The 14,680-nt window shown below is 33.5% G+C and overlaps 1 protein-coding gene across 9 annotated transcripts in view; it reads right to left on the reverse strand.

Annotated features, from left to right (window-relative positions):
* ash1 (histone-lysine N-methyltransferase ash1) overlaps window positions 1-14,680 on the reverse strand; it is a 128,945-nt gene that overhangs the window by 79,612 nt on the left and 34,653 nt on the right. For all 9 annotated transcript variants that reach the window (XM_076514922.1, XM_076514912.1, XM_076514884.1 and 6 more), the window contains one exon: window positions 6,961-11,267. In XM_076514922.1, coding sequence (XP_076371037.1) covers window positions 6,961-11,267 — 4,307 coding nt within the window. The remainder of the gene's footprint in view (window positions 1-6,960; window positions 11,268-14,680) is intronic.

Raw genomic sequence — 14,680 nt, forward strand, 5'->3', positions numbered from 1 at the left:
GTACACCCCAACTGAAAAGGGCACTGTCAAAAAACATCCAGGGACCAGTGTAAGAGGGCCTCCAACTTTGCTCTTTTCTCAAAGAGTAGAGAAACACATTCAAACACAATTGGAAAAAAGCCATTGTTTGCTACCCCAACAACTGGAGACTGGGAATAGTAAGAATTCCTGTACTCTACTAGTACAGTTTGGGAAGTTACACACCTTGAGAAGCACTGGGTAACAATGCTCTGAAAACTGTGCAATAGGTAAACGAAGTTCCCTACATTTTTAAAAGCAAATGGATCTCAACTTATGCAACCTGAAGATTAGCAAGGATGGATAAAATTCCTTTTAGCTTTACTCATGACAGTCAAAGAGTGGCAGTCTATAACAATATGGTAGATGCCTAGATGGTCTTATGGGACACCTTATTTCAACAGAGCCTGTTGCAACTGGTAGTAATTATAGCAAAAGTGGTTATTAGTGCAGAAATGAAATTAGAAGGCATACCTGCTTGGGTAACAAACACCACAGGGTGGGATCCAGTGAAAAATAAAGGTACCCAGGAAATAAGAGAGTATATGATTGATAACAATACTCACCTCCAGTTAAAGTCCAACAGATGTGGTCAAAATAGCTGCAGGGATTATTCAAAAACCCTCACAAGAGGAAATGATCAGATAATTGTAAGTAACAAGATAGACAAAAATATCAGTATTCTACATACCAAACTGCAAAATACTTTCCAGAGGGAAATTCAACTGGGCAGTTAATGACCCAAAGATATGATGATTCTGATGAGATGCGACACACAAAAGGTTCCTCTCCTGACAATAATACATCATAGGATATGTGATTGAACTTACAAAGCCACCTAGTTAGGACAATGGGAGGGAGATAAGTCAAGTGGTGGATTTCAATGGATGAACAATCAATTTCTAGAACCTCAAGATGAGTTAGCACAAATCATATAACATATGAAAGCCCTAACAGGACATAAACGATTAGGATAAGAGTGATCATACAGATGAGAAATGGCTGACAAATGGATTGGTGAAAAGGATCTTTTCCCCTTCCCTCACTGCCAGAATCTTGGGAAGAAAAGACCTCCTCAACCTCAGGACAAATGTGGAATGATAAAGAATCTAATGCACATGTATTGCAAACAACTTCAGCCAACAATGTCCACAAAGCCAGCAACAACAAAAAACACAATTCAAGATAAAAGTAAAACAAAAAAACACAAAGCTAATGGTTCCAAGGAAGGATGAGACAACACACATAAAACAACTTTAAAATCCCCATATGCAAATTGAAAAAGTTGTTTGGGTTCAAGAATATGAAAGGATTCAAGTAGACTTGACAGTACTGAGGAATCAAAAACTTTCTGAAATGTGGAATACTTAAAAATAGTGGGTAAGGATGTCTTATATAAAGCCACCATAGATAAAGCAAGACCCCTCTCAAATACCCAAGTCATGAAATGGGATATTATAGATATTTTAAGATGAAGAGGATTTAAATTCCTCTTAATAAACCATTGATGATAATTTTGCAATTTAAAAAGATAATGGCCATAGTTGGTCTATGGAGATATTTAGTTGAATGCAGAGAAACCTCAAAAGTTAAATCCTATGTCAGACAAAATACTGCAGAACCTCCAAGCATGAAGATTGAGTTTCCAAATATTTGGGTGTGGAATGTCTGATAACGACTGTTTCAAAAGGGACGACCAATGTCAAAGAGCTAGAGGACATCTATAATGCTTCTTTGGTATCCTGCAGATCCCAAGGAAGCTGCAACTATATTTGAATTTGCCTATATGGTGAAACAAAGGGAATTTGACAGAAAGTGAAACAAACCACAGTCAGAACCCAGAGCAATAGCTGAATCTGGGGGAAAGGCATACAAATGTAAATCTGTCCAGTCCTGACCAAACACATCTACTGCTAATGCTTGAGGATGAGGTATCAGAGATCAAAACAATTGCAGATGATAATTCTAATGAGTTGCAAAAGCATTAATTGTTGGATACCCAAATTGAGAGGAAATCCATAGAAAAATCTCATGATGTAGCATCCAGAAAAAAAATGTCAGAAAAATCTGGTTGGGTCAAGAAAAATGATTTGCAAGTAAATCAATCTCTCTTTGAACATCAAATGTGAAGCAACTGACACAACAGAAATGAGCCCAGTAGAGAAGATTTAAGTTATGAAAACAAAGGTTTTAGGGAACATTTCCCTCCTTGATGAGAAATCTAAAATATTACAGTGGAATAGTTAGAATGTATAGTGATATTTTTTCCCTTCAAGATAAACAGCCCTTGAAACCTGCCCAATGTACTGTAAGAACACTGAGAATGCTGCTATTGAGGATAGATGTGTCTTCTATCCAAATCCTCTGGAACTGGAATCCTCTGAGGTGGTGAAATGGGTACCTAAATAGTTGTGTTCTTCTCATCCAATAACCACTTGCAATCAACAATTTTGCTCCTGAGTAATGATACAGGATGATCTAAAAAATTCAAATGCATGATCCATTGGTCACACAGTGACCACTGAAGGGATCTTTGAATGTGCTTGTCCCTAAAAAATGAAAGGCTTGAGGGATGCCTGCATCCCAAAACTAAGAGAACCATCCACATCCATGCAGTAGGACAAGGAGAGGTAAATAAAAATCTGACATGGCTTGCAGTCTGATAGGGGTTGGTAAAGATTAATTTTAGTCAGTATTGAGAAACACAACCAAATGAATACTGCACTGGTGACAGAATAGGTTTCTCAAGCCTGATAAGGAAGTCCACTTTTGTGGCTTCTGAAAGGAGAATAAGAGTGTTGTTCTGCTATGGAAATATGGAGATAAGTGTCAGAAGCATCAAACTTGGTCATCCAAAGTGCTGGCAAAGTGCCATCATAGACTGAGATAAAATTCTATTGTAAAGTAAGAATCTAAAAACTGGATGAGCAGAGACAAACTGATGATTGGACACCAATATGCTGTCTTCTTGGGAAAAATGAATAAAAGGAATAAAATCCTGAAAGAACAAGATCTACCCTCCCCTACTGCCCTTTTGACACATAATTCTCCTATGGCTTGGGAACAAAGCTCCACTCACCATGGGTCTGTCCTGGTGGTGGTGATATAAATTAAATGACCAACCCTGAAGCTAGAAAATGGAGTAACCATGGATCTCTGGTGAAATAACTCCAGAGGTAATCATGCTCCCACTGCTCCCCCACCAACAGGATAGTTACAGATGTTCATATCATTGGCCCATCAGAGCTGAAGATCCTTGAGAATAAGGAGGAACTCTATTATGGGAACCAGTGGAGAAGTCAAGAAACACCATGGGCCAAAACAATCAAATTAGCATCCAATACTGAAGAAAGATGAGAAGTGAACACAAATAAAGAAGAATGTAAACAGGGTGCATCAATTCATGATTCTAACATTTCTGGAACTTCATTCAAGAAACAACAAAATACACAGAAAACGAACCACCTATAAACCACAAGGGCAGAAGACAGTAAATGAGCATTTTATAATAAAGCATCTCTACCAAGTAAACCCCAACAACAAACCACTCGGGAAACCATAGAAAAAATTAGCAAAGACAATCTTACTGAGGTAGATATCAGCAAAATCCACAACTAATCCTCAAGTAATTGAGGTGAATATTGATAAAATTCAAACAAAAGTTAGACTGAATACAAATACTTCAGGAGACACTCATGAGAACAATATGAGTCTGAGAAAACTCATCTGTTTTAAAGTGATCAAAGGTTCCATTCTAGAACCTCACAGGTACAAAATGGGGTCCATCCATTGAGAACCTAAATATACCTCCTTTTGATGGCAATAAGGTAAAGCATGATGTTCTGGTAAATATGAAAGACAAGGCATAGCTACTTTGTCACATCACTAAGCAGAAATCTTCTATAATAAACACAATATCAGAGAGGGAGAGGGAAGAGTACCAAGTAGTCACTTGCTGTCCTTTCTGCTATTAAGGAAGAAGTAAAGTCAAATACAATTGGGGAGAGAAAACTGAGTAGCCAACTGAAGAGAAAGGGCAGGAGATGGTTAATCAAAATTGAAGCCAATCTAGTAAATGAAGGAGTTAGAAAAAGCAAGTTTAAAATCTCCCCAGTTGATCCTGGATCATTTGCAAAAACTGCTTCAGAACTATCCTGAGAGACACCCTCGGTCTGTATATATGTCACCATCTTACAATTGATCTTGTCATTGATAGACTTGAGTGAAAGTCATCCCTCCCCTGGGTGTTGACAAACACCAGATAGCAGAGGTAGAAGAGCAGATGTCTGGTTGGCCTCTGTGATAAAAACATCAAATAGGGAATTCATACCTGTTGATACCAATACTTTTTAAGTACTTTATAAATATAAATTAATATATAACTACAGAAACACAAACCATGTTATAAGTCACAAAGCAAGCTGTGAATAATCACAATATTCCTGCTTAAAGAAATCAATGCCAAAAATTCTTAAAAAAAAGTGATTTTATTATCTGAAAAGAGTGCTCATATACAGTACCTAAGTAGAGGGAACACTGAAGTTAGTGGAAAATTTTGTAAATTAAAATTTGTCAAGGACATTCAAGTGGGGTATAAAAGACTGAAGCAAGCACGTTTGCAATGCTTATATAGGAAAAGAGTGGAAACCCTGGAGATCGAGAAATAGCTATATTATCATTGAAAGTAGGTATGCTTGGAAAACTATTTTTTTCTTAACGGTAAAGAGAAAACCCTTTTGCAACAGGCTGATACACTTTGCATCACCTCAAATGGGAAAGGACATTTACATAAAAACATGTGTTAACCTGAAAATGTCTCAGTCTCATAATATTTTAAGGTTTATACAAAGAATAATGATATTTTAATTACGTCTCTCTAATAAAAATGTTATTTATTTATAGTAGTTATTTGCACTCAAACTGTAAACAGTTTAGTTCGATTAGATCATAATCCTGCAATTTCAAAGCTAACATTTATTATTAGTAATGTGATTGAATTGGCATGAAAAAAAATGAAAATAAACATTTAAAGTATTTTAATTAAAAGAAGATAGCTATGTGATATACAAGTAAATTTAAAACAAATTATAGCTTTCTTTCTTGAATAGGGTGACTATTTTCAAATATTAAGATACCAAAGGTCATTTCCTATACAATCATACCACTTGCATTATCAATTATTTTGAACATCAACAGTATGAAAAACATCTTAGTCACAATAATTCTAATTTCTAAAGGATAGAATTTCAATTATATAACAAGTTGATTTTACAAGAGGTAAAAATTTAATATACCGATGTTTTTTGGTTATTCAAATGTACATATAAAACTACAAAACTTATTTCATTTCACATCCCCCACATGCAAAATTTCTTAAGGCTTAGCAATCTACAACAAGTAGCAACTAAATACAAAGATCATGACTAGAAGAGATAACTGTTTGCTTTACTTCTTTATTTACTGTGCTATGTTTTCATAAAAATAAGTATAAAATCTTAATTGTGAACAGCAATATTGTACACGTACAAAATGTACTAAAACTAAAATCTGATTGTATTTTACAAAACACTAGTCCACTAAAACACAACCGAGATAAGTCAGTTCATAAAGACTAAAGGTCAGTTTTATTTTCTCATACACAGTAATAATAATGAGTGATTAAAAGGTCAATATAATAAACATATGTTTAAGTTGTGACATTTAAGCAATTTAGATTAAATACCTGAGTAATAAACTATAGTCATTATAGAAAGAAAAAGCACAGTTTAAAATTACTTCCTAATTTTTTATGTCAGTTACAAGATTGTTCAAATCTATTGAACAGCTACAGAGATTCCAATCTGATAGTGAAAATATCAGATAAAATAGAAGGTTTTTTCTTAAAAACATTTGATAATTATCTGGAAGATATAAAGAATTCACATGTGAAATTTGAAAATTTTTTCATGCATATAAGTATTTTTAATCTTAAAATAAAAATTACTTTGCACATTGCCTAGTCAACATTCTAAAGGAAAATTTACAAGAAAATATTTAATTAAAATATCTTACTTCCTAATTCAAAAACCTGATTTTTGTTTATGAAAGCTTTGTAATGTTTACTAATAACCTGAAATTTTTTGTAAATGTGCATATATTATCACAAATCATAATATAATTACCCTTATAGATACTTTCATGGTTACAAGATGGGTGGATTCCACCCAATCCATAATGAGAGGGTTAATGACCAAGAGCTTGCTAATATGAATCTTAATTTGTTGAATATTTCTACTTCTATATGTGTTTCTAATTTCTGAATTACCATCTGTTTTAGTTTCTAATACAATTATTGACATGACTGTGGGTTTCATCAAATTCCAGAAAAGTGTAAATTCATATTTTCAAGCAATGAAACAAAATACATAAAAGTATATTTTCTCATAAAATCAGCTGTGTGATGTATTGCACAAAAAAAATAAAAACAATTTAAAGATGTACTTATAGCAGTGTAATTTCTAAAACTGCTAGAAATATTGTGAAAGCCCAACAAAACTTTTTCACACACAGTAGTACATACTGTTTTATAAAGAACGTTTTGGACTCCAAAACACCACTTGACACAATATTTTGCCGAGCAGTTCATTCAGGTGGATTTATCAACTTAGGAACACCTAATTAAGTGACAATAATAATAATGCAACAGTCAGTGGTATGATGAGTTCTTTAGATAAATTAAGTTCATTATGCCTGTGTACTGGAAATGTTACATGGTCCTTTAATGATTTAATTCAGTATACATGGGATTACATATTGTGTTCTTCCCTGCTGTAAATTACAAACTAGCTGGATTTAACAATGTATGATATGTTTCTTTGTGTAGAGAGAAGTTTACAATAAAATTATAACTATGTTGGCAGTAAAAACATTGTAGAAAATGTATAGAAAATACACAAAACTTACCTTGCCTGATACTGTTGTACTTTCTCATTATCAGGCCCACTTTCTTTCCTCAGTCTCTTAGCTATTGGAACCTCAGGCTCTTTAGGCTTCCTTTTAGTTTCTGGTACTGAACTAGTGGTTTTCAATCCTTTTACTACAGAGTCAATAGCTTCTGTAATTGAATCTTTCTCAGCAGTAGGTTTATAGGCAGATGAAAGCCTAGCCGCTGCTCTAATGCGCCAATTGTAAGTCTGTTGCCTTGTAATAGGTCGGTTTTTAGCAATAAAATTAGGGTTTGGCCTTTTCTTTTTCTTCTTAACAAACCCAGTCCTGTTAATTATTCTTCTTTTCCTACTAAAATTTGGTAATCTTCTATTTAATAGGCATCGATTTTGTAATCTTGAAGTTGCAGATGCATGCTGTGATCTTTTCTTAGCTTGCACTGAACTTGAATTCACAGAAGTGGAACCTAAAGAAGATAAGTCTGCTTTAATCTTCTCAACTTGACCTTCCCCACGTACAAGCTCTGCTAATGGTAAATCTTCAGAACTACTTTCTTCTCCTATGTGTAATTTTTTAGCCTCTTCAGTAACTTTAAAGGATATACCTGCATCTCCTACAAAAGAAGATGACAAATCACTTGAATATTTTTGTACACATCTTTCAATGGCCTCCTCAATTGAACGTAGAGTTGCTTTTCTTCTCTTTCGGTTTTTTGCTCTGGTTTTCAAAAGTCTAGAACCTCTGGTACTCATGGCAAACTTTTTCTTTTGCAGATTTTTTCTTAGAAGAAAGTGTTTATTGTTTAATTTTGTCTGTGAATTACACCGGGAAAGAGTATGTTCCACAATGGAAGTTTCCTGACTCTTATTGTTTTGATCATTTGTTTCTTCTGTTGTATACCTTATTATACAGGCTTCTATTGCTTCATCAATAGTATTTGCAACACCTTGAGAAGTATCAACTTTTTGAGATTTACCAAATAAATCTGCAGAAATATCTGAAATCTGACTAATTACAGACTTCTCAGAAGTACTCTGCCGTGTAGCACCTAAGCGAAAATATCTTTTCTTTAAAGGTAAATGTTGCTCTGAAGCTGCTGATTTACCTCGAATAGAGCGAGATCCTAATTCTTTCTGGATAAGCACATTTCTTTTTCTAAATTTCTTTGCATTTGTTTCTTTTAATAACTGAGTAACAGCTGATTTACCTTTGTGAAAGCAACGTTTAAGTCCTTGAGTTTCAAAGTCAGATTTTTGTAATTTATCAGATTTCTTAACTTTCAGATATTTTCTAATTTGGAACATGGAAGGCACACTTTTTTCAGTTATTTTTTGGTGATTTCCTGAAATACTGAAAACTTTAAAAATAGTAATTAAAGCTTCTAGGTCAGCATTATCAAAAAAAATTCCTTTACCTTTTCCTTGCTTTATTTTCTTTTTTTTCCTTACTGATTTTTCTTTAACTAGGTATCCAGTTTTAAGGTCATTTTTTGTTGCACTAATAGTTACTATATCTTTTACTTGCTCATATAATAAATTGTCATTTTTATTGTTACTTTCTTCAGACTTTTTCTCACTTAAACAAGTTGACTTTTTTGTAGCCAAGTTCTTTGGTGTTAGTGGAATACCAGTGCTTTCTTTTGATTCATTCTGCATTAACTCTTCAGTACCAAGGGATTTTCTAGATTTTGAAGACTTTGGTTTTTGATTTTCAACATTTGCTCCATTTCGATGCTTTCCTTTTGTTCTAGAATTTTTTTTAATAGAGAACGTATGCTTATCAGCAACAGATTTTCCTTTATGGCAAGTTGTCAAACTTGAAACTGATGACAAGTGTGTTTGTTTTCTTATACTTCTTCCAACATCTTTGTTTAAACATTTGGGGTTCTTACTGATAAGATTATCTAAGTTTGCATAGCTTTTTCTTGCAGCTTTTGTTCTGTGCTGCTTCTGTTGGTGAGGTTCAACATCCACTGGCAAAATATTGTTGTCTGTACATTCTTTAGCAGTGGATTCTTTATTTACTAAATTTACCAGCTTTCTATTTTCACTACTGTTAAATTGTGTTTTACTATTTGAGGAGAAATCTGAATATTCAGTTTGTAACTGGTTTTCCTGACTTGTTGCATCTATGACCTGACTGGACGTAAATGTTTCATTCTCTGCTTTACTGCTTTCAAGTCCATTTTTTTCACCATTTCTTGGGTTGCTGGATAGAACCTGTTTAGAATTATTTTCTGCATTTTCATCTGATACTTGTTTCTGTTGGACATCAGGTTCTTTAGGTCTGGCCTCAAAAGGTACATTTTCTAGTTCCACTGATTCTGGTTTTTCTTGCAATTTATTAGAAGTTTTTGGTGGTCCTTTCTTTACATAGCCTACTGAATATTTTCCCACATGTTTTTCTTTTTCTGCAGACAAACAACTAGCAACTTCAAAGTCACTCAGACTATCTGATTCAACATTTTGGAATTGGTTACATATATTCTCTTGAACACTCTGAACCAGCATTTCTAACTCACTGTCACCTTTGCAATTTTCAGATCTAGCTGATGCAGCTAATGCTTTTGCATATGAATTTCTGGTCATTTTAAATACTTCAGTATCACTGACAACCTGGGTGACACTTTTATCGCTATTCTTTTTTATTCTGTTTTTCTTTATGTTTGATCGTGCTACTACTTTCTTATTAATATTATACTCTATCGGTTGTCTAATTTGTTTAGACAATGAATGTATTTTTTCTGTATTTTCTGACACACTTTTTTGTTCAGTACTTTTAGAAACACTTTCAGGCATGGCACCATCTCTAGAATTTTCTCTTCCATCCAAATTCATTTCAGAAAATTTTACAGTTTTGTGATTTTCCAGTTTTTCAACAGGTAATAATGTTTTACAGGAAAACTGGTTTTTTGAAGGTTCAACTTTGCGCCCTTGTTTATGCTCTTCCTGAGCATTTTGGGGATAAGAAAGAGATGTACATTTAGAGGAATCTACTTTACCTCTTGTCTTTATTTCACAAGTTTCTTGATGAGCAGGTGAAGTACATTTAAAGAGTTCAACCATTCTTTCTGTTTTTTGTGTTCCATTATGACCAAGATAGTAAGTCTGGGGTACTAGCAGTTCATTTTTTCCTCTTGTTTTCTTTATTTCACTAAGACACTGAGAACTAGCATGGGAAGATATAGAAGGAACAAAATGATTTTCATCCCTAATTGTATTTTTATCAAAATGTATATAATTTTCAATATTATCTGTTAAATGTTCATTACAAACCAACTGAGAAGGCTGAGGATGGTTTTCGTTATCACAAAGCTGTCTCATTGGAGATTCTTCACAAGACTGGATACCACTATCAGGAGACACACCAGACTTTGCATCAGATGCTGTGGATGATGCAGGAGCATTCTCAACATTTGAAGAAGAACATGGGACATTCTCTTTTCTTTCTCCCTTTGGCCTTTCCAAATTTTCTTTAGACAACATGGATGATTTAGAAATAGTCACATGAGAAGTATCTTTAGACAAGGATACCTTTGTTGAACTTAATTTATTTTTTTCATGCTTCATGGACTTAAAGGAATTTCGGATATAACTTAACTTTAGATGTTCATCACACACTTCTGATCCTGACTGATCAACTGACAAAGTAAAATTACATTTCTGGGACACACAACTTAAGCTTTTGCAAGTCACATATGACCTTTCTCTGTTTTCTGACAGTGAAATGGTAGATAAACTAGTGGAAGGACTATTCTCACAAATTTTACCTGCAACAGGAGATATAAGCTGTGACACTTCTGTATTATCTTTTCTGTCACTGTTGATATTACTGTAATTATGAGAATGTTCATGAACAGTCCACTCTCTACTTAGTACATTGTCATTTATAGGCATATATTCTTTTGTGTATGAAAAGTTTTTGTGAGCCATACTTTTATTGTACTCATCAGTATTTACAGTTCTTATCTTACAAGCAGCTTGATTTCCTGACCTTTCTTTTGAAACTACTGGCAACCCTCTTTCTTTTCGTACCCTTTCTTCTTTACTAGAGTGATAATGTCCTTTACTGTAATAAGCTGGACACTCTGTATCTGAGAAGTAAGAGGAGCATTCACTATCTGAACTACTGCTACTGCTACTACTGCCACTCTCACAGCTACTGCTGCCAAAACTAGTACTGCCACTACTTCCGCTACTGCTGCCACTATGGCTTGAGCTTCGACTACTGCTTCTTTGACTATATTCACAAGAATGAAATTTTTTGAATGAACAGCAATTTGAAGATCTTCTTCTAGACGAAGTATATCGCTTTGGTGTAATATCCTGTAAAAAATGAAAAATTATAAAGATATATGCATACTTATACAAAAATGGTATAAAAGGCTTCAATATTAATGTATTTTCTCACTAACTGATAATCAAAGAAGGTAGTAAAAACACATAGCAATTTACTTCTGAAAACAATACTATAAAGAATTAATGCAAAATATCTATTAAAAATCATGTTAAAGTGATCTTGAAATACCTAAAACAAAATGAAGTGTTAGAGATATCACCAAATCAATTACAATAAATGGTATATTAAAGGTGTAATTAACAAATACACATATACTGTGGCTTGGCTTCTAAATACATGAACCAAAAGGAGTAAAATTATTCTGGTAAAATATCTATGTGGTTGCAATTTATCCACAACCAGATAAAATAGTTAATTTACACATGTAGACAATCTAGCCTATAAACAAATATTTCTATTATCAATACAAGTTAAAAGCTTTAGAAACATATCACATAAGCATCTAATGCTACATGTTAACCTCAAGTTCTTTGAAATTTTTTCACATAAATGTCTAATGCTATATATTATCTTCATTCTCTTAGAAACATTTCACATAAGTACCAAATGTTATAAGTTGACATCATACCCTGTGATAAGTCAAACAAACTAGTAAACAGATTCTTCCTTTCTAGACAAGTTCCACCAATACCACAAGAGCTTTAGTTATGTAAACAAGATCAACTAGTCAACCAATTTCAGTGTTATCATGTAGTTAGAAATTGTGTTCGTTGTATTGTAGATGTAAAACAATTCAAATTCTGCATGATCAGTAGAACAAGGTTTTAAATCAAATATGGCAATGTGCAAGAACTTTCATGTTATAACATTTATAATTTTTAACCAAATTCACTGAAGTTGCACTCCACAGAACATAAAAATGCTCAGGTTAGTTTACTTCAAATACTAAGAATATCAAAAAATTATCTCAATAATTTAAAACCTCTAATTATTATTTACAGACTTTCTTATAAAGTCAAAAATTATGTTAGATAGTCTGTAATTTCATGTATATAGAGTGCAGAATCTGATCAAGAGGCATTAAAAATTTCACCAATGATATGAATTGGTAAACAATTACAAAAATTAATCAATGAATCTACACATCACAAAATAGCAATGTCTTTCAGCTCTATCATAAAGAAATAATATGGATATAGTAAATATGACTTACTATTGAAGGAATTGTTGTCAAGTAAACCAAACAACAAATAAATCTCATACTTTCTGAAACATTCAATTAACCAGATTTATACAGTAACACTGGAAAATCAGTAAAATTTGATAATCAATTAAGAGATGGGATCATTAGTTAATTATTCAGTTATTTTTGGAAGTTATGACACTAATTGATTAAGCTTAACAACCACAAATTACTCAAAAATAATAAGAAATCATAATAGCAATATTCTGATTACTTGGATTGTTGTAATAATCAAGAGTTAACATTTTCATAAACTGAAAACGTATTTCTGATCGATACTTAGCTCCTCTCACAAAGTCGCATTTCTTGATTTGTACTGCAGTCTGTTGTTACAAATGTTTGGCCCTCGCCACTAGCCTTCCACCTCCTGGTTCTACATATCCACTTGTAAATAATTATGCAATACTTCTCTATCAACAGAAGTGTTACAGAACTCTTATAATAACCAGTGCCCTCTCCACATTTGCACTCATTAATCTCCTAAATATTATTCAGAAAACTACACCACATACCACCAGAAATGGGGAGAATGGGTGGGAAATAGAAGAGGTGAGAAGTATTTATTGGACATACATTTTTAGTTTATAAAAACATTAACTTCTGAAACAACATCTAACCTCCACTTACAAAATAGCTAGAATCCCACACGGAACTAGTGAAGGATCAGTGAAAAAATAATTTCCTTTTAGAAAGTGTTCAAAGAGAGACCATGTGTGTGAAACCACAAAATCACACCTTAGTGGGAAACCACACCACATCTGATCACTTTCATTGTTTATGACTGTCATGAGTAAAAAAGGAGAAGAAACAACATGAGGGAATCTCATACAAGCTGTTACTAATTAATGGAAACCTTGGGTGTCAAGTGGCTAGGGTACAACAGACTGCATCAGTAGTTCACCCTCAACCAACACCTGGAAGTATCTGGAATTGTATATCAGATCCATGGAAGGCAGAGAATCACCTACCTCTTCACCTCAAAATGGGAATTAGTAGGGAAAAAGAGCTACCATACTAAATCCATTTTCACTTACATTTCCAATTCAACCAACACTTTATCCTCCATACCAGTATCCAGAGAACAGCAGACAGGAGGAACATTTAAGCATGAGGTGCAAACTGCCATATATTTATAGTCATGGCAAAGTGCTTCAATCAAAACCTTGTAGTATCTGAAACTGTACATAAGGGCTACAATATAAATGACACTGAGAATGATCTCATAATGGACAGTGGAGATTAAAAAAAAAAAACCTAATCAGGCACCATTTACCATAGAGCAAGATCAACAATACATTGACAAACAGGCCCATGTAAATAAATAACGAAAACATAGTAAAGAAAAACTAAGCATACAGCATAAAGGAAAATACTGACACATTTGCAAGTTAAAACATGCACATCTGTACACTACTACTGTTAATTGAGAAGTGATTAGCAAGTGCAAATGTGAGACAGGGCTGGTTACAATGCAGGTTGTGTCATGCTCCAACTGGTGGAGAGCTGCTGCATAATAATTTACATGGATACACAGAAATGGGAAGTGGAAGGCTCTATGGTGAATGGTGCCTGATTAGGTTGTTTTTTTTAATCTCCACTGTCCATTATGTGATCATTCTCAGTGTCATTTATATTGTAGCCCTTATGTACAGTTTCAAATACTACAAGGTTTTGATTGAAGCACTTTGCCATGACTATAAATATATGGCAGTTTGCACCTCATGCTTAAAATGTGCATTGAAAATTTGCACCAAAACAGAGAAATAAAATTAAAATAATTTTGTGAATGGTGGTAACATATTGTATTGAAAACACTAACAACTGGGAACAATAACTTTAATCAGTTCATGACATCAAATGATGTAATCACAAATGCAATTTTTAGACTGATGCAATTGATACTTATAACTAATTGAAGTGATTGGTCAGTTGTATAGACATATTCTTTTCCATTGTCAATTACAATGGAGAAAAACAGTATTTTATGGTAAATAACTGTCCTCCTTGTGACTATTATACTCTGGACACTTAGTCTTTAAATTCCTGATTAATAGAAGTCTCTTCTTCACAGGGAAGTTTCTGAAACTTCTTTGTTATACCAGCTACAATTTAAATGCTAATTATCAAGGGACAATCTTTTTCTATTCATAGGTTCCTTGCTAAAGGATCCTCATCTTGTTCTGTTTCTATGTTCTC

Source organism: Tachypleus tridentatus, chromosome 1 (assembly GCF_004210375.1).
Source record: "Tachypleus tridentatus isolate NWPU-2018 chromosome 1, ASM421037v1, whole genome shotgun sequence".
Classification (NCBI taxonomy): Eukaryota; Metazoa; Arthropoda; class Merostomata; order Xiphosura; family Limulidae; genus Tachypleus; species Tachypleus tridentatus.